The sequence below is a fragment of the Macrosteles quadrilineatus genome, unplaced genomic scaffold (assembly GCF_028750875.1).
Source record: "Macrosteles quadrilineatus isolate MER2022 unplaced genomic scaffold, UCM_ALF_1.0 Scaffold_2__2_contigs__length_208266976, whole genome shotgun sequence".
Taxonomy (NCBI): Eukaryota; Metazoa; Arthropoda; class Insecta; order Hemiptera; family Cicadellidae; genus Macrosteles; species Macrosteles quadrilineatus.
The window spans coordinates 74,701,286-74,724,488 of record NW_026542595.1 but is presented as its reverse complement, the minus strand read 5'-3'; the positions used below and the strand labels follow the sequence as shown (position 1 = coordinate 74,724,488).

General features: G+C 34.5%; 1 protein-coding gene across 3 annotated transcripts in view; it reads right to left on the bottom strand.

Annotated features, from left to right (window-relative positions):
• LOC128985345 (rho GTPase-activating protein 26) overlaps window positions 1-23,203 on the bottom strand; it is a 151,648-nt gene that overhangs the window by 24,344 nt on the left and 104,101 nt on the right. For all 3 annotated transcript variants that reach the window (XM_054404759.1, XM_054404761.1, XM_054404760.1), the window contains exons 4-8: window positions 11,511-11,612; window positions 3,311-3,421; window positions 2,250-2,354; window positions 1,545-1,619; window positions 36-108 (exon numbers count right to left, since the gene is read on the bottom strand). In XM_054404759.1, the coding sequence (XP_054260734.1) occupies window positions 36-108; window positions 1,545-1,619; window positions 2,250-2,354; window positions 3,311-3,421; window positions 11,511-11,612 (466 nt within the window). The remainder of the gene's footprint in view (window positions 1-35; window positions 109-1,544; window positions 1,620-2,249; window positions 2,355-3,310; window positions 3,422-11,510; window positions 11,613-23,203) is intronic.

Genomic DNA, 23,203 nt, shown 5'->3' with positions numbered 1-23,203 from the left:
ATATGTAGCTTAAACAAATGTTGTTCAAAACTCACTTTTCTCCATGAGGAAGAGATAGCCCTCCTTGGAGTAAACTTTGTTCGGTGCTCCTTCATCAACGGTTTGTTTCTGTAAAATAAAATAAATTTAGATTCATGGGTTTGGAAACATTTCATTGTTTGAATAAATATTCACAATAGGACTATATGAGTCGGTTTAAAATATTTCCAACAGAATAGTAAACAGCAAAAGTTAAAGAATAATTTGTTCACTAATTGGGGAGCAAAATGTTCTGGAAGGTATTATATATTGTTTTTTATGATTTAATTTTTGTATGTCGAATCCCGAGCACACTGAAAGCCAATGGTCAGGATTAATTTGTATTTGTACAGAAACATTTTTTTTTACAAAAAAGTTGTAGAATGAGTTTATTCATTTTCTGGACAACATAGTTAAATGTATAACCCATTATTTCCAAATTTCTTCTAAACAAACTGCACCTTTTGAGAACTTTCAAAATAAGCCTAATTGGTTACTGTCATTGGGGATTCAATTCATGACCATTTCCTTTGGAAACTGTAGGATGATTAACAATTTTGATCTAATTTCTAGTTAACTGCACCTATATACTTCATGCCCATTTAACACTCATCGTACAGTATAGTGCTCATGAGAATTAGTTGTAACATCAAAAATAGCGAAAGGGGAAAACAACATGTTTATCGTCATGTGGGCTGGGTTAACTGTCACCATGACTCTCATGAAGACGTTAAGGAAATTTGTACCTATTACAAAATGGTATACATTTTTTAAAAGTGTATTTCAATTTAATGATTTAGGTTTTAGCTAGTGTCAAAATGGTGTGGCTCAACCCCCCACTTTAAAAACAGTAGAACTCCAATCATCCAAACCAGTTGGGGCCTTACCGCATTCGGATAGTACAAATTTGGATATTTGGATTTTTACCAACATTTGGGGTATTTTACAGAAAATAGGCTTAGTTGAGCCAAGCTGTAAAGATTTTGCCATCAAAAAATTCATTTATGCCAAGATTGCGGAGGAGGATTGTTATTTTCCGTGACTAAGATGATGTCTTCAAGACCGCAAAAGATATTCAAGATTCTTCTGTAACTTAGGAAAATAGGAATGATGTTTCAATGACCGCTGGAGACGATGATCATGTCCAAACGACCGCAGAAGATGTACAAAATTTGGCGGCGATCATGGAAAATGACCATGTTTCCGAGACCGCGGGAGATGATGATGATGATGTCTATACGACGGCAGGAGAGGTTTTGGTTGTGCCGTCATCACAGCTTCTGCTGTCTTCAATAACAATTTTTATTTCTATGATTTTAAGTTTTTAAATTCCTCTAAAGCAGATCGCAAGGTCAGCGATTCGAATGGTTTGAGTTGTACCGTACATAGCTTGTGGACACTGTGTAAAGCGCAGTGAATGTGGAATGTATCCTAGTTTCAGCAGCCATTGGGCTATAATGAGTTTCCTAGAACAAGTCCTTGTAAAATGAGTATCTTGAGTGCCAGAGATACAATGAGTTACTTACAGCTTGCCTCATTTCCAGCATTTTCTTCATGAGGCTCTCAGTCTTGTCTCGAGTTGCGTTGAAGTTCTCTCTAGTCTGTCACACAACACATGCGACTGTTAGTGTTAGTGTAAAACACAGCAAATGCACCACAATGTTAGTACAGTACTGGCCTTTTATATGAAACTTCCATTAAAAAACACACTCAAAATAGAAATAACACAATAAAGAAAAGTTGAAAAATATACAAAAAAATAAAAAAGGTTAAAAAACATGCACAAAAATTAAAAACTTGCCAATAAAACACAATAAAACACTCAAAAATAAAATAAATAATACCTAAACTGAACTACATTTATTAACAAATCAAATTTGTATACAGTATTATCATCCCCCAAGAGTATATCCTAATTTTCCTATTTATAAATTAAATTTAGAACTAAGTTTAGCCTATAATATTATATAAAACGTAAATAAATCCAACGAAAATATCTAAAATATTATCATGGAAATCACTTTTAAAAATGTCTATTACTCTTTAATACTTTTTGTTAAAATACCGACCATACAAAATAGGTATTTTACTCTTGATGGTTCTAAAAATGTACATACAAAATCAAACCTAAACTATGTAAAACTCTACTCACCCATTGTGGGAATTAAATTGAGATTAAAAAAGAAAACAAACTAAAAAACTTAACACACATTACTGAGATGATAGCTTACTTTTTGAATACGAAATTGAAGCTCTTTCATGTACGGCTTGAAGTCTTCTGCAACTTCGTGGCCCTGGTGGTAGAACGTTAGCCAGCCGAACATGAACCCAAGCAACTGTGAAGAAATAATGTCATAAAAAATACAATATATGTTTAAAAACATATTGGGGTTATTCTTGGCATGCAGATATTGTACTACAGTTGAATTCCCTTTAAAAATAGCGACATGAACACCTACCACAAAAATAGATGCTGAAGAGTGAAATGGTAAAGTGGGTAGGTATAATGAGAGACTTGAGGTGGAAATAGCTCAAGAGGAGTTGGAGGGAGTTCCACTTGAGTAATGTCATTCATTCATTCTCATTCATACACTGACTGCCTCAATTGATCATTCGCTTTCTCAGGTACTACACTGCCTGCACTGATCATTCGCTTTCTCAGGTAGTACACTGCCAGCACTGATCATTCGCTTTCTCAGGTAGTACACTGCCAGCACTGATAATTCACTTTCTCAGGTAGTACACTGCCTGCACTGATCATTCGCTTTCTCAGGTAGTACACTGCCTGCACTGATCATTCACTTTCTCAGGTACTAGACTGCCAGCACTGATCATTCACTTTCTCAGGTAGTACACTGCCTGCACTGATCATTCACTTTCTCAGGTACTAGACTGCCAGCACTGATCATTCACTTTCTCAGGTACTAGACTGCCAGCACTGATCATTCACTTTCTCAGGTACTAGACTGCCAGCACTGATCATTCACTTTCTCAGGTACTAGACTGCCTGCACTAATCATTCAGTACCGTATATGTGTTGCAAAGTGAATGAGTGAAAACTAAATGATGCAACCTTGAAAGTCAGTATTACCTTTGACTATTGGATTATGTAAGTGATTTTACATTTTTTAAAGAGTAAAAGATTAAGCCTATTTTTCAATCAAATAGAAGGTGAAAGCAAAGAGAAAATATGAATAACTGAGGGATGAAATAGTTAAAAATGTATATACAGTAGTTATTATAACTTTATTACAAGTAGAATCTGACTTATTAATGGTGAAAAGGAGCTTACTGTTTCGACAAACTCAAATTTCTTTCGCTCTTGAACTTCCTGCAGCAGAAACACATATTCCAGACTGGCCTGGCAGAAATGCCTCTGTTCCATCTCCAGGGTTGCATCTGCCTGTAATCCAGACACAAGCTTTAGTCAATGACAGAAACACATATTCCAGACTGGCCTGGCAGAAATGCCTCTATTCCATCTCCAGGGTTGCATCTGCCTGTAATCCAGACACAAGCTTTAGTCAATGACAGAAACACATATTCCAGACTGGCCTGGCAGAAATGCCTCTGTTCCATCTCCAGGGTTGCATCTGCCTGTAATCCAGACACAAGCTTTAGTCAATGACAGAAACACATATTCCAGACTGGCCTGGCAGAAATGCCTCTATTCCATCTCCAGGGTTGCATCTGCCTGTAATCCAGACACAAGCTTTAGTCAATGACAGAAACACATATTCCAGACTGGCCTGGCAGAAATGCCTCTGTTCCATCTCCAGGGTTGCATCTGCCTGTAATACAGACACAAGCTTTAGTCAATGATAGCTACTTATATTATACAATAGCCATCAACACAGTACACAGTAAGCTGCGAATGGCTGGGTCGCCCCTTACTTGGTAATGAAGATGCATGAGCATGACCCTCAGTTTTAAAGTTCCACTGCTTGATGGCTATTAGTAGGATTGCATCTGCCTGCAATACAGAAAAAGCCACATAAGGGGCCGCCCTACCTGTCCACTGTGGGCTAATGCAAGGGTTTAGAGACTTTTGTCACTGTCAGCTTAGTTCTTAACCGATTGAAAATATATTTCTGTTACTTTATTCATTTCATATTTTTGGCTTGTATCCGGTTGTAATTTTGTGGTAATAGTGAAATTTAAGTGGAAAGTGACTGGTAAATACTTCAAAATAGGCTTTTTTATAAAGCATTTTATACATTGAAATTAATTTTTAGAAGTAAATTAAAACTATAATCATAAATTTTAATCTAACGAGTAAGAAACCTTCTTCTGATAAAAAACATGTTAAAATTAAACCGAGTAACTCGAGAGGACTTAAACTTTTGCATGCACTTCTCAAGGCGCTTATCAATGGCGCAACCAAATTACTGAAGCCCAAACTGAGATTTCCAAGTCGATGTCCTGCGGACCAAATAACAAAAAAACATCCTACATGATGGCTAGGCAGAAATGCACTTCTTTATCTCCAAGTTTGTGCTTACTTGAAATTTGGATATTAGCTTTGACTTAGTCAAAAACAGGCGGATAGTCTTAATATCAATTATACCAAACTTTGCTTGCAATGAAGGCATATTAGGACACAAACTGATAAAATTACTCTCCATAATCTATATACTTGTGAATACCAGCCAGTGAAAGAATGCATTTGACCGCTGGATGATTGAAGAAGCATTTTTAAAATTTGGGTAATCCAGGTAATGCATTTGTAAGTACGAAGTGTTTATTTCATATTACTTCGGGGAGATGTCAAAAGCTTGTTTCCTAAGGTAAGAAATTTAATTTAAAATGAAAATGTACTAACTAAATCATCTAAAAAAAGTGTATTGTTAAAATCAAATATGAAACGACAAAATCTAAAAACATTTTTCAACGACGTAAAACAACATTTAAACTTACCAAAAGCATTTTGTGTCAATTGTACAAACAAACATAAGGAAAAGTTTTTTAAGGAATGACACCATACACTTGAATGTTTCAGAAAATATATTAATTACGTAAACCTTAAGTGAGAATGTAGCAATGTAGAAAATTGACTCTAGAATTATAAATTCATAAATGACGTTAAATACGTGAAAAATGGGGAAACTTTTCTACAGAGGTAATTTTCCAAAACAGGTTTCTTTTCAGGTCTCAGAAAATGCACGAGAAACTGGGTTTAAAATTGTAAGCGGGCTTCGTGGACCCAGAGAGATTTGAAAAAAGAAAATACAAAAAAAATCGACAAGTTGCACTAAATAATTTAAAATTCTAATACTGTACATCTAATTAACTTTCCAAAGCCATTGAGCATAGTCATGTTGGAACGTTATCATAGTTAGCTATGTCATTGTTTGCTGTCATACACCATGAACCAACATACTCTAGTAAAACTAACATTGAATATTGTTTCCATTATGGCGATCATAATTTCATATAAGTATAGTATTCATCGATTGGTTATGGTTAGAAAAGACAAAGATAATTAAACAAACGTAGGCCTACGTACCCACATTGCATGGCACAGTCGGAGATGAAATTGGGTCACTACATGACCTAGATAAATTATTATTAATGATGATGCAACTTTAAGTGACTGCATATGTAGTGTAATTAATTATTCATTATGAAACAAATGTGGTGTAAAGTTGTCACAACTTAATAAATGGTGTCTAAAATGTAGAACAAAACTATTGTACTGCGTCGTAGTTTTAGGGCCCAAACAATTATTATATTTAAGTTAGTATGCAATCTAAAAAGGATCAGAATAACGTATAATGAATCTTATCTAACTCGTTTTCCTTGCATTTGCGAATATATCGACGTGAAAAACAAAGCAGTAAATAAGAAAGTAAAACCAATCGATATTGGGGAACGGGAAGACGTCCTTGAACAAATGGGGTCGACACGCGCTGATAAATTATACAAGGATCGGAGTGAAAAATGAAAGGATCTCACGAAGAAAACACTCTAAAAACTCAACTAGGACGTTCCAATACGTAGAAATTACTGAAACAAACAAAACAAAAGGATCATTCTGAAATTCCATCAATGGAGCTAACGTTTGAATTAGATAACTACTACAAGTGGTTTCAAAAATCTTAAACGCTTAAGGGTGAGTAAATAGGGATGTTTAAAGTATATCTAGTTGTATTTCCTACCTGGAGGTGACATGAGCGTCATCACAAGGGTAGCAAGTTGTCCTCCATCAACGACATGATGAGGTGACTAGGGGTAGACCGCGCAGACGCACCACCCTTGGCTTCATTCAGTCACAGCATTGATCATCACCCCCACCCCTACACCCACAAGTCGTGGGTGTTAGATATTCGATTCGCGTTTACATCTTCTGCGGCTATTTTTAGCTTGCGGATTTCATCCCTCGGGATTTCCGAGCGATTCAGACGTACATGTGGATGTACCTAATCTTTTACAAAATATTTCGGGGAGAAATCACCATTCAAATTGGTTTGACGATACTCTTTTTAAAAATTTGATTCTAAAAAATTAAATAGAAATAAAATTGAACTTTATATTAGTTTGAGCCAGAATAGCATTGGCCAGTTGATGATGAATATTCTCGGACAAAAACTAATGATGCCAAAAGGGGAAAAATAAGTTTGTAATTGAAAAATAATCTAGAAACTTATTGCGAGTATGCAACAGCTCTTGAAACAAAGTGATGTAAGATAACCCTGTTCAAAACTCACACACAACTGTCTTCGGAATTAGTCCGAAAATAGCTCGGATTGGTATGAAATATAAAGCATAACACAACACTATAACAATCATCTTATTGTATTGAAATCAAATTCAGGGGTTTAAGACAGTAATTTTATAAGATGGAAGTCCAGAATTCTTTCTTTAAATGGTTATTAAAAACTTCCTGAACATTAAGTAGGCTACACATACAACGTGTACAAACACAAAACAATCCAACAGTTTATTCCAAAACGTAAATTTAAGTTTATCCATACTCAGAAATAACGATGAATGGAAACACAGTTATTTTTGGACTTTATTTACATCGACCTCGATAGGAAAGTAAACAAGTGTTGTAAACTTCTGCACTTTCTCACACAAGTAGACAAGTCTCCAGGTTTGTTTTGGTGTGTCAATGACGTCACGGATGCGCGCGCAAATCCAACTAATGACGTCACAGATACAGGTGCGCGCGCGACCGCTCAATACGTCACTGTGACGTCATAACAGCTGATTTTGACAACTCCCGTCACCGGCGCGACGTTACAGAGTTTGAGATTTCTTATCCTGAATAGGCATGGTTTTAATAATGAAGAGATTTTTTGTAGAACATTATCAATGTGTCAGCTTAAATTTTCATTGTTTAGTTAGTTGGTTATAAAACCTGCAAAGTCGGCATGTCAAGAAAATGTAATCATCTTTGCATTTAAATAATATGTATACTTATTAGACTAGCTGTACAAAGGATGATTGTTTGGGTAGAGGGTATAGAGGTACGGTATCACATGTTTCAATCAACCACCACAATAAATTGTTAGGAAAAATATTCATAGACAGGATTTAATTGCAAAGATCCGAATACGAATGTAAAATTACTTGTTGTTTGATTTAACAGAGGATTAGTCAGACTTAAATAGTGTATTTAGCATAATTGCCGGTAGTTGGTTTAAACCTGGGACTTCTGTCCTGAATAGTCTGGGTTTAAACCACGCAAATCACCATTGGTAACGCAGTGAGGGTTTGCTATTGCTTCCCTCATTGAGTTTTAGACCCACCTAAATGTATTAAATAAATATGTAGGCTAGGCGATCTTATTCTATATTGGAAAACTCCCAACACTACACCTTCTCCAATTTCATTTCAGAAATGGCGATTTGTATTTCAGATGTAAGATTTTAATTTTAGAAAGCGTCAATTGTATTTCAGAATAGTAATTTTAATTTCAGAAAATAACACTTTTATTTGAGAAATGATAGTATATATTTCATAAATAATTATTTACATTTCATTAGATATCGATTATTGTACTTAAGACAGTTTCAACTTCATTTCAGAAGATTTCTATTAATTATTGTATTTTCAAAAATAATTAGTATAAACAACTGTGTTATCAGCATTATAACAGCTTTTTATATTAATTTCTGAAATATATTTGACTAGCTTTGAAGTATATGTGACGATTTCTGAAATACACTCTCACGGATGCAGTAAAGTGGACTATTACTGGAATTCAATTTATTATTCTGAAATTCAATTGATGTTTCCTGAAATAAAAGTTACTAGTCTGGAATGCAAATGATACTTTCTGAAATAAAAATGATAATTCTGAAATACAATTGATGCTTTCAGAAACAATCTTGACACTTTCTTAAATAAAATTAGAAAAGGTGTAAAAGCCATACGATAGTTTATTCTTTTGGAACATTACAATAAGTTTGTTTTTCGAGTTTTCAAAATGTAGATTTGTTGTCACGGTGAATACAATTATTTGACAATTTATAACATAGTACAATTGAACGAACCACAATAAAAATTACCGAACCAGGAATTACACTGTAACCACAAAATAACTTTGTTGATTAAATGACGACACGTAAGGTGCTGCTATCGTTGAGGAAGCCAGGGAACTACGTCAGTCGCTGAACACAACAGTCAGGTTGAGAAGTTGACATTTCACTGAGCGGCAAAACAAACTGTAGACGCTCTTGCAATAAACCTTCTCAAAAGGTCGAGGATTTCAAAAACAATAACTGTAACTCCTTATTGCATTCGCAACTAAACTGTAGAGCTACAAAAGGAGTCCGGGTTGTAACAAAGTACCTCCGGTTGTTTCCTATTTGAACTAGCTTAGCATTGACAATTAATTGTATGTAAAAATGCATACTGTGACAGCGGCACAATATCAAATGTTTTGTTTTTTAATGAAGATTTGTGATGTGATCAATAATTATTTTTTGGTACTTTCTTTTGCTAACTTCAAATTAAACTTGAATTTTCGTTTGCACGAGGAATATATTAAACCATAGACCATAGATAACCATAGATACACCATATATAACCATAGCTTATCGTCAATACACTATTTATTGCACTTGACTTAGAGTAGCTTCTATAAGAAGTCAGACAACATTGGATAAAGGTAATGGGACAAGACGACTAGACCATCAAAAGCACCAGAAGTGAGTGATAAATGGGAAGGGGAGGAAATGTATGGAACTTATCTAGCAGTTGGTTGTCTCGAGGGGACAAAAAGTGCTAAAAGCGAAAACGAGTTCACTGTTCCACTCGCCACGGTGTTATCAATTCCCATTCTTAAAAGAAGGTTGTGTCTAGTTTTTCGGCTGAATTTCGTTAGTGTATTGATTGAAAATATATAGTCCAGTGAGATATTTTCGAATGTGCAATTTTTATATACTGTTTACCAAGTTTTAAGTACAGTGGTTTGGAATCTGAACATGGGTTTTTGACATATTATTCAATTTGTATTACCTAGGATTTTGGATTAATGAGTCCAAGGTTCTACAACCTAATTATTAATTATCTTCGAGCCTCTGGAATCTACGTAATTGCAAACTGAAATACATTTTTTTACAATAGCTTTTAGTGGAGAGGTATTTATATGCAGGTATTTGTTTACTGAAATATAGTCTTGAGTATCTTTGGTGTACCACCCCTCAATTACAATACAAGAACAGGTCGTTATTTGCAAGGATGTAGTTTTTGCACTGTGTAACACCCCCTTACTGTAGTCACCCCATTGCGCTAGACACAAGTGATAGATTGTCCCTCGAGTGTCGGTGGGTGGAGGGGGGAGGGGGATGAACACAACTCACCCCTCTGTACAAGCTCTCATTATTCCTCGCCAACTTTCATTCAACCCTTCACCAACACCAACCGAGATAGAGTCTTTGTGGTGTGTCGTACTCTCGGAGACATCCAACAAACACTGCAAGTTGTTTGGATTTAATTGTTGGTCCTTCCTCTTAATTTGCGCTCTCTTTGTGAATCATTGTTCCTACCATCGTTTTGAGGGTGGATTTAGCACCGACGGAAATGACAAAGAATCTGGGTCTTGAGTTTGTTTTAATGTATAGTGTGTATTGGCGGTTACACTACAGAAGTATAGGTGCGTTCCATGTTATGTTCAGCAGTACAGCCAAGCCAAGGCATTAGCACAAATCTAAAGAAGCTTTTAGCTATTGGTGGGATCTGAACCCACACTTCCGAAACAGAATTCCCAACCGATAAACTAGCTGCAAACTTCCCAAAAATCACCAAAGGTCATTTAATCAATTGGGTCCCCAAAAAAGTACACTTTTACCGGAACTCTCCACGTATTCGTAGTCTGGTCGCATGTCGTGTTGAAAGTTTGAACAAGTGCGTCAGTAATGAGCTACTTATTGTAGGTTATTTACCGTGAGTGAGTGAGTAGCCTCAGTAGGTTAGTCAGTCAGTCAGTTCACGCACTGTGACAGTACAGTACTGTGCAATATGTGATCAGAGTACTAGCACACTAGCCATGGACTAACGGTCGACGCCATTCCCTCTAGTTTTAAGAACACAACATTTGCATATGTCAGAACTACTTTGGGAAACTGACTCTATCGTATATCTATCTTGTCTGATACTGATGCTCCAATCTGACACAGAACTAGAGATAGTTAGGACGAGATCACAGGTCACTTCTAGCGGATCCCAACTCGAATTACAACGCAGTAGTTTTTCCTCAAATGGGATGATGCTATTGTGACGGACTTATTGGGTACACTGGAAACGATTCACGACTGCCTAGATAGCTTTACAATTACGTGATGTTATATTCTATAATCGACTCTTACTTGCATCGAGATGGCACCTCTAGAGGTTAAATGGCAGAAAGGGCTTGCTAATCCCAACTTTGCATCTTCAATTTTCTAATTTAGATCTCATTTAGTAAACTTCTTTTTACTTCAAAACTTCAACACTGTGAATGAGGTTGAGACATTTAAATATGGCAATACCGAAAACTAAAAAAAAACCTTTGGGAGGCTTTTACTATGGATAAAACATCTACAGCCTACTATTTCAAATTTTGGTACACTTTTTTTATTTCTAGCTACACAACATACAGTTACACTTTATAAATATTAAAAAAGACTATAGATATCAAAATGTAACTTTTTCTATACAATTTGGAAGTAGTTTCGTTTGGAATCGGGAACGGAGCAGCATAGAATAACAGAACAGTTAAATGTAAATGCATCCACAGGGACAGATTTGTTATATCTTCTAGTACAACGATTAAAGAAAATTTGAACAATAAATTTCGATAACATCGAAGTTAAAGTTATTTTAAGTGTAATTTAAACATTGTAAAATTCAAAACACCTGCAGCGTTAAAATTAAATCTTGGATCCTAAAACAGTTGCGGTGAAACCCCAAGAGAGACTTAGCTATGCAAATTAGATAAACAGCTCGTTTTATGAAACCCAGCCACGGAGGTTTAAAGTGTTGACAGCCATATAAACACTCACCTCCTGCAGAACTGTGTCCTGTTTCTTGGTTGACAGGTTCAGATAACGCTCCTGACTCTGACAGAACTTGGCCGTTTGCTTGTCAAACTTCTTCTTGCCTTCCTGCAAAAAAACAACACATCGTTTGTTAAAAGTTTTATGAATACATGGTAAATGTACGTCGGTCAATGTTCTTAAACAAACAATTAGTGTTTAACCATTAACGTCTACTATTAGAGAGGCAATGCTTTAAAATTTTCCCATCTTAAGAAACCAAAGACTAAGTGAGTTTCCACTTGTTATTTATACAAGTTCTAAGGTATGTATGGATAGTTTCAAAGTAACTTAAAAATAAATAAAATTCTTTCGTGTTTTAAAGGAAAGCAGCAAAATCATCTAAGCCTCTCAAATGTACAAGGTCGTGCGTGGAAACGGATGCACCAATGGATCACGAATCAGAGGAACTGTGCTAACATAATTAATTATGCCAAAAACAAAAAAAATTCGCACTCGAAAGTGTATTTCAAGTGAAATCCAATCAATCTGGGATCGGTAATTATGTGAGGGAAATAAACTAAAATACAGTTATTCATCATGGGAGTAACATCGGAGATGACAAATTATGAAAAAACGCGAGGTTATAAAGCATCTGGTATGATAAGGTAATAAATATTCTATTGGACCCTCCCTTGGTTATTTTCGTCACATCAGCTGATTGAAGAGGTGATGGATTGTGGCGTGGGATAAGAGAGGGGGAGAGGAGGAAGAGGTTTGCCGATAATTGTTAAACCCAATCAATCACAACCGTGGCTGTGATCAAAATCCACAATACAATACTGGGCGGCAACAGACCATGATACAGCAGGGTACCACGCCCCGCTCGCACACCGCACACCTTACAGCTATCATGTACATAGGTACAGAGTGTAGTGTATGTACATCCAGTGTTCAGTGGTACAGTACATCCCACGGAATATAGGTTCTGGGCGATTGCTATGAAGAGTCCGGGAGCCATTGATATACTGTGACAGTTTTGTTGATAATAAATACTTGTTCTGAATGATCAATGGCCATGATCATTATGAGATCAAATGGGAATTTAGGAGCTCCTTCCCATGAGAACGCAACATTATTTACTTTGCTGTCATGACTTTGTGTCAGGGTTTTGAAGGCATTAAATAAATCCCATCAGCTGAAATATTAACTTGGTGAGCAACAGCCTGTGCCTAGCTGGACTTTGTCCACTCCTATTCCCCACCCCCTGCCAGACAGGAAATTTGTATCCTGACATGTCAGTCACAACTATGAGCAAATCTGACCTCTTCTACAAGGCAACTCCATGCAGTGAGGATGTTTTAAAGTAATGCAGTATAGTTTAGCCATTTTGAAGAGTTTGCAATTAGAAGACCAGTGTCCAGCCTTGTGAACATCAACCATTTCCCTTGTGTCCATTCCTTTTGGATTTATTTGGCAGAGGTAAGATTAGTCAATGATCAATTTTGTAAATAATTTGAACCCAATTTTAATCCATTTATGATTTAAATACATTTTAATTTAATATTTCTGGTTCTTGATTTGGAACTAATGGCCAGACATGCAAACTGAGGATTTGGAATATTTATTTCAGAGTAAATCATTATTATTTAATAAGTGAGATATTTTGTAAATTTGTTAGTCATATAGTTTTAGCTAGTTTTAAAGAATCATAAATATGACATTTTCATGGTTAGTTAGTATGATTTGAATTTTACACTTTTGTAATATAGTGCAAAGTAAAACTTGTCTAGAGGAAAAAACATGAAAATTGCTGACCATGTGCTTTCTAATTTTAACTTGCTAATTTACATGAGAATTTAATTAATTGTAATAGTAATGCTGTTCTGTACCCCAATGTAAGTTTTAAATATTTGTTTCCTTTGTATAAATTAATTGCTTTGTGTAAATATGAGTCAGATAGGGTAAAGTATTAATGATTTTGATGATTAAATAATGACACTAAATGTAGGCTAGTAATTATTATGTTTAAAGATGATTTACATGCTTATTGAAGATTCTAAAATATTAAAATATTATTTAATGTTTGATTTACTGTAAAATTCATTTGTCAAAAGGTTGTGTAGGTTAAAGTCGATGAATTTATTTAAATGTTAGTTATTCTTTGAATTATTATTAATTAATTTCAACAAAATATTCCAAATTCTCATGAGAATTGTGTTATTATTTATGTTACTAGTTAATTTAAATGTTGTTTAGCTATGAAATATTTGTCACTGTAAACTTTAGTTGTAAATATTGAGTTGGAAGTGATTTTATGTCTCAGTAATGATTGCAAATAGGGAACACAGTTCAAGAAAGTGTAGTACACTTGGAGCAATTAAAAACAATGTTTCATTTGGTTAGGTTTTACTAATAATATCATTCTATAATTACTTCTGATGCTGGGTAAAATATGTATATACTTTCAGAGATTATTTATCCTCATGTTTAATTAACTTTATAGTGCTCTAGTAGCTACTGAACTCAAAGTAGTAAATTAGCCCATTGAATTGAAAGTGTCAAAGGTAAATAATGCTACACCGAATAATATGAAGTTATATGCGTTATTCTGAACTTTAACCAATTCATGTATAAACCTCTGAATTCTTCTGGACTTACCATTTGTGATAACGGACTTCTGAAAGATTTAAAATAATTTACTATTTTAAAGTGTGTTAATCTTCAATACTAGAGTGTGTGGGTTTTGCACAGGGAAAAAGTCTGCGGACTTGATTTTGGTTACCTATCGCCCTTTGGATGTGGACTGTGGTATCTTGGACCTGCTCTGGCATTATTCCATTTGTGGCTAGAGGACTTCGACTTCAACACAACCTGTGACATTGACAGACTCACCTGTGTCCGTGCAGTCAACCTGTGTACAACCTAACTTCGACTATACCAACGCTCTCAAACAACAGATAGGACAATTATTTTAATATTACATTAGTTAACTATTTTGGGATTTATTTTGAGATATTTGGACACTTTCAGGATCTATTTTGTTTAGATATAAGTATTTGTTTCAGGGTTATATGTATTTATTACTGTGTATTATATGTCTTTTGTGCTCAATAATTCATCTTAGTGTCGGCCGACAATTTCTAATTAATTTTGGTAGCTATAAAAATGGAAGTTAAAGGTATAAATGTTTTGCAACTGATCAGTAAATATTTTCTTGGGTAATCAAATCTTTGGTATTTATTCACATTGCCTAGTAGCCTTATCTTAGAAGTGATAGTGTTTCAAATCAAAAATATCAGTTTTGTTTGATTGAATATTTAGCTGGTAGATAAAAAGAAAAGATAATAATATCTGCTTTCATTGATAATAGTTGAAATTTGATAGAAATATTATTTGAGACTTGTATGTTTGGTCAAATTAATTTGTTTTAATAGAAGCCTCTGCCATTCCCTTTTAGTAACTTATTTTCAAAATTAATCACATTATCCTTTACCTTGGAATATTTCCTAGTTTGGTTCCTAGGAAGGTTAAAACTAGGTGGCGCCCTTTTCATGAAGAATTTTGATTTATGAAGGATAAACACTCTGTTCATTTACATCGACCCACCCCAGACTGAGCGACCTGAGGCCAGAGTGTAACAATACAATGTATGGCTAGATTTAGTGCTGATATCGAGAGCTTGTCTATTAAAATGTTGTAAAATGTTGGTTATTATTGTATTTCATAACGTGACAAACAAATGATACAGGGAAGTTATTGTCAAAAAAAACATGTTTTTTTCTCTAAATAGAAGGACTGACAACTTGAAATTGGCTCCGAACTATGGGGTCACAATAAGTCGATGAAACAAATTTTAAACAGTTGATTGAAAAATATACCAATTTACAAGGGACGGTTTACAAAAAAAGTGCATTTCTGAACAATTAAAATTTCCATATTCAATAATAATCCAGTAAAAACGAATTTTATTGATAACACTTTTCCTTGATTTTGACATGTTTCAAAACAATAAAAACTTAGAATGATGATGTACAGAATTCTATAGCAGAAATAGAATGGAAACATAGATTGGTGATGTTGATTTAATGGAGGGTATAAATTAATTAATTCTGCGAAATATTAAACGTCAAAACAATAATGAAAAACACACGATACAAACATTGTAAATACTGTACTGGATAATAGATTGATTTTATCAATATTCCACATTTTTTAGATTATTCTAAACATATGCTACATTTTTTGGTGTTGAAAATCCACCTGACAAATGGATGGTACAATGAATACAAATGCATCCACCCGCAACCCTTCAGCAGGGAGGGTGCGGCGACCTTTCTGGCAGCCAACCAACCAATATTGGCTGCGGACAAGTCACAGGGTGGGATTGGACGCATTGGAGTAAAAAAAAACCGAGGCTGATTGAATATCTGAGTCTACGTTCAAGAGCTAACGAAATGTGTCCAACAAGTAGGAGAAATTATACGAAATACTGGAGAGATTAAAACAGATTTTTGTATCTAACTTGAGTAACAAAATTTCATCGGTAATTTGTCTCCTTGTGCTAACAAAATGGTAAACTTTATTCCGAAAAAAGTATTTACAGTTACAATGAAAATGTCTACAGGCTCATTACTCCAGAGCAGTAGCTAAGAATGCTAAGATTAATCTTCTCCGTTTTCTCCACGTCGAAGCTACCATTATAAGTTGGGGACGCCAACTAGGTGCGTATTTCAACCCAAGTATGAGTGTAGAATGTTGTGAGATGATCTGTGAGTGTGATGATATTCTTATTGCAAATTTATTGGTAAATGTTTGTGTGGTTAGTGAGAGAAAGTGTAAAATGAATACAACTAACCTTCTAATGAAACAAATATCATGTAAAAAATATATCACTTGAGTTGTTGAGTTACACTTGTTAAATTAAAAAAATGAAGTTATTTGAGTGGTTTGATTGTGCTAAGTTACGCCAGAATTAAACACACTCCCTTAGATTTGCAATCCTTATGGACCAACTAAAGATGCAATGTTGCAGTATGTTCCTGACCGGTGTAACTAAGAGTACATTTTTTTTATTTTTCGTATTTCACAAAATTTTAAATTACTGTAACTAAATAAAACCAACTGCGTATAAATAATGGCTGGCCAATTTCATAACAAAAAAGTCAAACTGATTGATTATAAAATGTCCTCGCGTAGTCAAAGTCGACATCAGCGCACTCAAACGCAACCAAACATGAAAAGGACATCGAAACAGGATTCTGATTTTACAGTGGGACGAGAAGTATACAATCAGTATCACAAGTCAACGGGTTTACGCACCCATCGGTTGAATTAGCATCAGCTGTTCCGACTCCGACACGCTTCAAGCCGACCATGATATAACTGTAAGAGGCTGATTTTCTGGGGTAATTTTCTAATTGACCTACGAGTTGCAAAAAGTAGCAGTAACGGGGCGACCAGGGCAACCAACGTAAAGATCAGCTGAGCGACAATTACGCGGGAACGGGGCAAAAAACGGCGGGAAACTGCAAGGTGTTCCCTGTAGTAGAACAAGTACCTGGAGTCTGGATAGCAAGTAGCAATTGCAAGGAGGGGGTAATAGGACCAGAGCAGAATCTCGGAATTGGTCCAGAACCAGGTGACCTAGGCTAAACTGTTAGAAACGGTCTTGCAGTTTATCCCAACTCAAAACTGCAATATTGTTTAAATCCATCCTTACCTCTTACACTCATGAATGGACATATCTGACACACATTTAATTAACACTTTATCTTCAAAACACATATTATGTAAATGGTGATGCGGCTCACTACGAAATATCTTCAGGCCAATTGACGACAAATTTCACCCTCTCAATAATATGCACCTATTTTGATGAAAAATGAAATGTTTTTCCACATAAGTTAATAGTGGAATCTGACCTGACTATTCATGTTTATACTACAAAGACTCTAACGATAAAGTTAAAATATCAACGTTCAATGTTAAAGACTGTAAAGTAGTAAGAACACAGCGCAGGACACCTGTCCAGTAATTCAAATTGGACAATCGCAAATAGCTTTAAGCGATGAGATATTGACCTTCTACATGATTTGGATGCCATCTCGAGCTGTGGCGGATCCTATCTAGAAACGCCTAAGATACCAAAAAGGTACGCCAAAGGTTGGGTTTTCTTCAGAACTACTTTGGGAAACTGACTCTATCGTCTATATCTATCTTGTCTGATGCTCTACTCTGATTGACACAGAACTAGAGATAGCAAGGACGAGATCACAGGTCACTTCTAGCGGATCCCAACTAGGATTACAACGCAGTAGTTTTTCTGCAAATGGTGTGACACTATTATACGAACTTATTAGGTACACTGCAACAATTTACGACTGCCTAGATGCTACTCTATAACCAACAATTACTTGTATCGAGATGACACCTCTAAAGGTTTAATTGCAGAAAGGACGCTAACGAGAAGTCCACGAGAACCTTTTCTACATCGGAGGAATGTGTAACCAAAAGCTGCAATTTGAACTGTGGAAGAGAACCAACTGTTGGGACCTCAAAAACTCTGAACTTGGAATTACGGAACACCTTTAAAATATGAACTTTACTTACATTATATTCGACATTCCAACAGTTAAAACTATCTTCCCTCTTAGTTTCCACGACTTTCCGTCACTCTCTGCAATTCATGATGCCAACAGCACGGTTAGAAATGAGATATCCCGTAATATCTTTAATTATATTCGAGACGTAGGAATGGCGCGAATTGCGGAGTAAAATGGCATAACGGCGTTCCGCAAGGAGGAATTCAGACTCCTGCTGTGTCTTTTCGGGAGTGTTGCATTTAGGAGTACAGTATTGTGTACTTCTACATGGCATGTTATTTTAACTCCTGTAACTGTTGTCAGATTATTGTTTAACTGAGCGATTTATTTAAAAAAGCACAATATTTATGTGATAGGTCAAAATAAATTTTCAAGACGAGAACAAAGACTTAAAATGTAAATTATTAATCATTACTGGAGTCTTTACAAATAAATTTGATGCGGTGTGGTTTTGACCATTCTTCAAATTTTGATATTTTTTCATTTTATGTGTATGGTTACTTCATAACTAGAATGATAGAACATTCCTTCATAAACTATTATCTCAAAATGTGCACAGTAATACAGAAAAGCACAACTAGACTGAATGAAATCTCCAAAATAGACAGGGGTTATCTTTGGTTCAGACTCGAATGTAATGCAAGGCGATAATTAAATTTATGAAGAGTGATTTTAATTAATCAATCCGACAAAAAGTGACTGGTAATGCTTGTTTATTGATAGGGCTTTTATAAAAAACGGACTAACACCATAGTGTTAGGTAAACTTTATATTGCAAATTTGTGAATGCATTTCTTATTCTTTAAAGATCTGATATAATTGTAACAACAAGTCTTTGTGATTTGTATGATCAAGGGAACGGTCATTATTGATATTTAATTACAATTGAAACAAAATATTGTAGGTCAATTGTACACAAGTTAGTGGAATAACAATATTGTGAATCAACTAGCTTCCCTTATCAAACAAAGACTTGATGACATACAGTTATACGACAATTCTGAGGAAATATAACTCATATACTTCTTACATACTTCTCATATTATATTGAGTGAAATTTTGTAAAATGTTTCAATACGTTTTCTGAGTTAATACAATAGAAACATATACATACTATGGGATTATCAACCAGTTCTAGTTAAGGTGGTTTACATGTGCAAATGAAAAATAATTTAATTTGTCGGGAAACTAACATTGTTATACGTTTTCAATCAAACGCCACTATATAACGATCTTTAGGTATCTGAGAAAATAGAAAAAGTTACAGAAATTCGAGGATCTTGTACAAACGTCCTATTTAAGTTTCACGCATTTCTATTTAGTTGTATATAAGATTTTTTGAAGTAGTTAAAACGAAAAATGTTAAATTTTGTAACCAGTCACACAATAATTCTGTTCGTCACATTTTTTACAAAACAATTATTGCAGATAGCCATCTCGAGCCAAGGCCACGTTGGATATTTAGGTGCGAGTCATGTACTGCTAGACCATAACTAGGGCATTATGAGCTACTTTGATATTTATATAGTAGTCACTGGAAGCATACTAACAGCTAGTCTACTGTCGACAAAACAAATTATAGTGTTCACAAACTAAATGCTTAGGTCAATTTTATTGGGTTATTGTGTTGATAAATTTTGGTATTTCAAACTTTGGGTATAGGGTACTAAATGAAAATTAATTTAAAGGTGTTGCGCAGATTGTTTGAACTAGTGTAAACTAGTGATGCAACTAGTGATTTTTAGAGAATTCATGTATTTTTATGTAAATTCCACAACTCGTTCATACAATGAAGACCAGAAGTCCACAAGGAGGAGCAATTAAAAGGCAATCATTGAAATTGTCAGCCAAAGCTACATAACGGATCGTCTGTCATCCCATATAAATCGCAGGTACTTAAAGCTACCTACTTAAAAACAAAAGTGATTGGAATGGAGTTATTTGAGCGAATAAACTCTAGTTAAAGCAATAGTTTGAAGCGTTCCCTAGACATTTACATTTAATACTGTGCACGCACGAAACTTTAAAACGGTTTAGAAGATTATTAAAATTAAAATTTTCCATTCATACTCCCTTCAACAAGTTTTACAACAAAATGATTCTTCAGGTTCATGAGGAAAATTATTACACTAAAAATCAATTCGCAACTGGACGGTGCGCCGTAATCTCAAACCCAGATAGCGAAAACAATGATTTATTCGAATACTCCAAAAACCGGTTTCCGACCACTACACGTTATGTGTGACTCATCATCTGATCTCCTACGTACAGTACTACGATCGCTACGTACGTACGTTACGTTCACTGCGTAATGGGATACAGAAGTAGACTTAAAATCCATCTACATTGGCTGCTGAAGCTAGTGTCTTAACTCAAAGACGACAAATTTTGAGGAAGAACTCCTCTTGAAGCGCTACTGTTGTTTTTTTTTCAAATGTTCATACCATGATGGCTGATGATGATCTAAATCTAAAAGATTATACAGCTTACAATAAAATGACATTATAGTTTGGCATTATTACATGTTAATATGCGACAAATAACACGGTACTTAACATTAAACGCTTTGGATACATATGATGGGAATGTAACGTCAACTTTAGGATGGTTTCCACTATCAAATCCTTGAGATGTCACAACAGGCGACAACAATATGTCACATGCAAGGTTGATATCAGGTGAAATCTTGGAAACAGACACTGTTCGTGTGTTTTATAACCGTACAAACTACTACCACCTTTGCATGCTTGAGGTTGACCTCATTTACTACATTAAAGATAGCAATTAAAACATTTTTACAAGAAAATTTGATATAATTGTTACAGCTCTTTATTCACTCCTATGCTTTGGGAGATCGTTAACTTCAACTTTCAATTGAATTGAGGGTGTATATGTTACATTACCATTGCAATGTGGACTTACTATTTATTTGTAATAATCCGTCCGACCTAGTAGGCTTATTTAGACCAAACGATGGGTGTTCAAACCATAACAATTAGGATCTATATACCCTATTTGTAAATGTAAAGACTGTTTCTCAGAAAGTGATGACTCAGGGTTTAGCATGTGTTAGCATAAATGAATTGATACACAGACGTTAGCAGGGACTCTTTGAAATATTGAATACTAATAGAGTAGCTTAAGTATTGTTTCAGAAGCATGTCTATTTGCAATTGAAACTGAGTTCTCACGCAGCATGTTAAATGTTGACGTATGGGGAGCAAGATTCAAAGAATGCTCTTAATGGGTTTAAAAAGTAAATAGTCCAGGAAAAATACGACAAATTACCCTTAAACCTGGGCAAAATTGCTTTACAAGTGATTGAAGTGGTATTCAACACAGAAAATAATGCTTTATAACATATCCAAAATCCGACAAAATCCGACCATGGGAAATTACTAAAAAATCAAATTCAAAATGGCGGCAAAATTTCATATTTTTGTGATATTTGTTTTAGGACTTTTGGCGGTATGGGATGACGGAAAGCACATATACATAAATGAAATATCAGATTGGATGTTGAAATATCAAATATTTACAAGAATAGACTTTATTAAAATGACAAGGGCATATTTGTATGTACATTTTAGTTTCCATAGTTACTTAAAAAGAACTAAATTTAATAGGTTTTCTTGGAAAAACTATTCATTTAAATAACTGTTATCATTTCGTTTCAATGTTCTTACATTCATTGATCTGGTACTCCCCTCATAAAGCAGAACAAAACAGGCCATTATGTTTACATCCACAGTTGCGCAATGGGTTATAAAAGAAGAATGGACCAGTTTCAATAATCACTCTAGGGTTGGCGGTATTTCAGATACTGTACAGCAGTACGAGTTTTTGCACCAAGAAGGACATTATTCGCAGACGTTTGAACAAATATGTGAAAAATAACTATTATATGAAACAGTAAACATGAATACTATAGTATGAAACATCAAACATATCAAAATAGGCAATGCAAAAAGACTACAAAACAAAAAGTCGTACCCCCATACATTTCTTATGGACGTTTCGTAATTTGAACATTTTTTTAGATAATTTTTCTTATATCTCCAGATTTTACTAACGCTTGCAGTTTGTTCTAGCCTTAAAATATTCTATGATGAAAGGGTTTACATTTGAGCTATTGATCATTAAAATCGGATGATTCAGAAACGAGCTACGAACCCTATAAAAAATATTAAATTTAACTTTTTAGATATACATTTTTATTTAAAGTTGTATATCTCGGGTTGTTAATATGTCACCAAGTTCATTCTGGTCTCAAATTACTCAGTGAATCTTTGGCTTTAATTTTATTAAAATTTTATTAAAATCTGATGAATTTTAATTGAGTCACGAATCTTTATTTAACAGTAGATTATTTGTTTTTCAAAATTTGTCTTTAGTTTCAGACATATATCCCCAATTCTAAATAACTTCCAAAAATCTTTACGGTCTTAAATACATAGTAACATTATTGACTTTTGTTTTAGCTATGGATTACTTATTGGGAGTTATTAGAATTGGGGATGAATGCCATAAACTAAAGACAATTTTCTTAAAATAAATAATTTACTGTTAAATAAAGATTCATGACTCATTTTAAATTTGTCGGATTTTATTAAGTGATACATAAAATTAAGGCTAAACATCCACTGAGTAATTTGAGACAAGAAAGAACTTGGTGACATATTAGCAATCCAAGATATACATCTTTTAATAAAAAATATTTTTTTAAAAGTTAAATTTAATATTGTATTAGGGTTTGTAGCTCGTCTATAACACGTCCGATTTTAATGATCAATAGATCAAATGAAAACACTATTACCACCGAATATTTTAAGGCTAGAACAAACTGCAAGCGTTAGTAAAAACTTGAGATATAAGAAAAATTATCTTTAAAAATGTTCAAACTACGTAACGTCCATAAGAAATGGATAAGGGAGAATTTTCGTTTGAATATATCTTCAAAACGAAAAAATATATTTTAAAACTGATTTTAGCATTGAAATCAGCGTGAAAATCTAATTTATAATGATGTGTCACAACACTATCATTACGTTTAAAAATATATATTTATATCCAATATGGCGGAACCAATATGGCAGATCCAAGATGGCGGCCAAA